Here is a 3,047-nt window from a genome sequence, read left to right as displayed (position 1 = left end):
CGCTGAGACTTCCCCGACGGCACTGAACTTCGAAGGATCCGAAACGGGACTCGAAGCCGAAGAAATGGAACTCGAAGGAGAAGAAATGGGACTCGAAGCAGAATAAATGGGACTCGAAGCAGAACAAGCGAGTCAAAGACCCCAATTCGTTCATGATTGGCCAGTTGACCCTAAAGACTCGTCCTGATTGGTCGCGAGGTAATAGACGCGAGGGAAATACCCCCCACCACCACCCGAGAGTGACGCTGTTGGCCAATAGGTGGCTCTGCCGAAAAATTCCTCGGCGAAAACAAAAGCGCATCAGTCTAATGTTTATCCGCTTGGGATTAAGGTGGAGGCAGCTCCCGTGAGTCGCTATTTCCTATGTCGTTTTTCCGGGAGCACAAGCTTGTTCGCGGTGTTTTAAGTCGTTTTAATATTACCGTGCTGGAAGAACGAGCGTGTCCTAGCCGTAGGTTTGTTGATGTTGGCTGCCAGGTACTGCAAGGATAACCGCGTCCCCTTTTGAACTTCATCTTTAAGGTTAATTACTAACTGTAGGTTGTATTACGTTTTAACTTTAGGAAATACGTTGTGCATATCCACTTTTCGGTCATTACAGTGTCCCTTGACGTCCTTATTCTTTAAAGGTTTATTGTTTTTGGAGTAATTGCTCACAAGAGAAGCATACAGAGAGAGAAAAACACTTATGATAAGGGACCCAGAGGTAAACTGACAGCTAGTCATCCCTTCCTTATAGTACACGAGCAGTATCAGTCTCGCCACCAAGAGCTTAAAGAAATGGCTTAGTACATTTGTGAATGCCAAAGAATTTTATTGTAGTTCATCCAGTTCTTCCAGCTATTACCTACAAAGTAATCAACATATGCAATTAATGTAGGGAAGGAACCTTAAGGCAAATATTCATAATACCTTCACATAACCAGTCACAATTAAAGTGGTATCAAAGGATTCCTTTCACTCTCTACTACGCAAATTCATTGAAATGATGCTGCGGAACCCCCTATTAGGGACAATCTTGGCCTCGATGGTAGGGGAGAGCAGGGTAAAATGTATGAATGTATGCTATACTGGTGATTATTTAAGTATGAACTGACAGGGAGGTTAATAGGTTTTACCTTGCAAGAATAGGCTACTCTTATATCAGATGGAGGGTTGTTAGCCTTTTGGGACCGTCTAATTCTTGGACGACATGGCAGTTGCTCAAGTCACTTCCATGTTCTTCAATTCTGTAGATTAAGTATAGAGTAAATCTCTTTTAACTTTTGTGATAAGGAAATAGTTATTCTCCTTTGTATGTATCCTTGTTTGGTAATCTTACTGGTTTATTTACCCAATGTTGCCTTGTATGTGAACTCTTACAAAAAGCATAAATGGTAATCTTTGAAAAGTGGTCACAAGATGGGAAAAACTTTGGTAATGCCCTTAAAGTACACCAAAAAATAATATTATTAAGATGTCTGTTGTTGTTGTTGTTTTTGAGGAAAAAAGGGAGAGAGAAAGAGAGAGGGAGGGAAGGAGAGAAGGAAGGAATGAAAGAAAAAGGAAAGGAGAGAGAGAGAAAGAGGGGGGCAGGGAAAGAGACAGAGAGAGAGGGAAAGAGACAGAGAGAGAGGGAGACAAAGGCTTTCTTTGTATAATAATTCTTATAAATGTTTTCCTTCAGCAAATTAATATGATGAAGCTCTAGAAAAAAAAAAACTATATCTTCAGAGAACTAAGTAAGGTGGCAAAGCCCTTCCAAAATAATTAATCATGTTTGTTACCTCTTCACCTGAATCAGATATTAAAACCATTTCAGTTCATTATTAACCAACCCAGTCACGATAAGCTAACAACATGAAACAACTGCATTTTTTGTGAGTGGCTTTTCTTGTGTAATAATGATATTGTGATGCCTTTGTTATTTATTTCAGGAAGCTGTAAAACGTGTAATTCATCACCATGGAAGGTGGCTTGCTGTGTCTTAAATGGAGGGATCATCGTTCTACTTTTTTTCGCATGCTCTCATCTGTTCGGAAAAAAGTAAGTGTTATCTTCTAAAATATACATAAGTACTGAATTTTTTCTTTGTTTTCTCATTTTATGGATGTAGTATCTTTCACCAGCCTAGCAGTTGAAGAAGAATAGAGTTAGGATAAACACAGATACACATTTATTTATTCATTCATTAGTTATATAATTTTATTCTGTATAGATATAGTAAATGCATCCCATAGCCTTTAAAAAAAGATATGATCATCATGAATCAACTCATTTTAGCATAATAATGTTCAAGCTTAATTACATATTTCTGTGATGAGTTTATTTACTTTTTCATGGATCCCACTCATGGCGCTGAGCCAAAATGCACAAACGTATAATCCATGTAATTCGTGTCCTGCAAATATTAACTTATTGGTAAAATTGATCATAACCAACGTAAAGATATATTCACGATTGTGCAGGTTTTTTGATAACCATTAGTAATGTTTATAATACTTAACTGTGATGAATCCAAATTATTATTATTTGAAAAGCATAAACATGTCTGCAACCACGTACATGCAAATCTATGCATTTTGAGAATAGTGATTGGGATGTCAGCAGGTTGATTATATGGTTAGCTAGAAAATAAGAACACAAATATTATTGTTGTTATTATTATAGCCATTTCCATGGACTTTCTTGCAAAATTTAAATAGAAAAAGTACCATAACTCACCCTAAAATTGGTATACTGTAAACAACATTGAACTTGAATCAAATTAAATCATAATATTCCATCTTACCAAATATGAAGCCCATCTAACAATCCTTCAGAATTATTGTCCTAAAACCAAGAAATAGTACTATAGTACAGATGCTACACTACATACCATATTATGTTCATCACCAGAACTAATTCTAATACTTCTTTAATCTCGTTAGTGATTAAAGTTGATGTTGTTATTCTCATTATTATTTTAATTGACACCATTATTATATTTGATAGTATCATTCATAGTTCTATCTATGTGTATTTTTGTAAAGGTATGAAAGTTATTTTTTTTTTCTTTTTACTTGATT

At 36.2% G+C, this 3,047-nt stretch overlaps 1 protein-coding gene across 1 annotated transcript in view; it reads left to right on the top strand.

Moving 5' to 3' along the window:
• Positions 1-342: 342 nt before the first annotated feature.
• The window catches only part of LOC119583450 (longitudinals lacking protein, isoforms H/M/V-like), a gene marked incomplete in the record, with an annotated part of 21,298 nt that continues 18,593 nt past the window's right edge, over positions 343-3,047 (top strand). The window contains 2 exon segments of the mRNA XM_037931935.1: positions 343-455; positions 1,917-2,025. Of these exon segments, the coding sequence (XP_037787863.1) occupies positions 1,945-2,025 (81 nt within the window).

This window comes from Penaeus monodon, chromosome 17 (genome assembly GCF_015228065.2).
Source record: "Penaeus monodon isolate SGIC_2016 chromosome 17, NSTDA_Pmon_1, whole genome shotgun sequence".
NCBI lineage: Eukaryota > Metazoa > Arthropoda > Malacostraca > Decapoda > Penaeidae > Penaeus > Penaeus monodon.
This window is presented reverse-complemented; position numbering and strand designations above follow the sequence as displayed.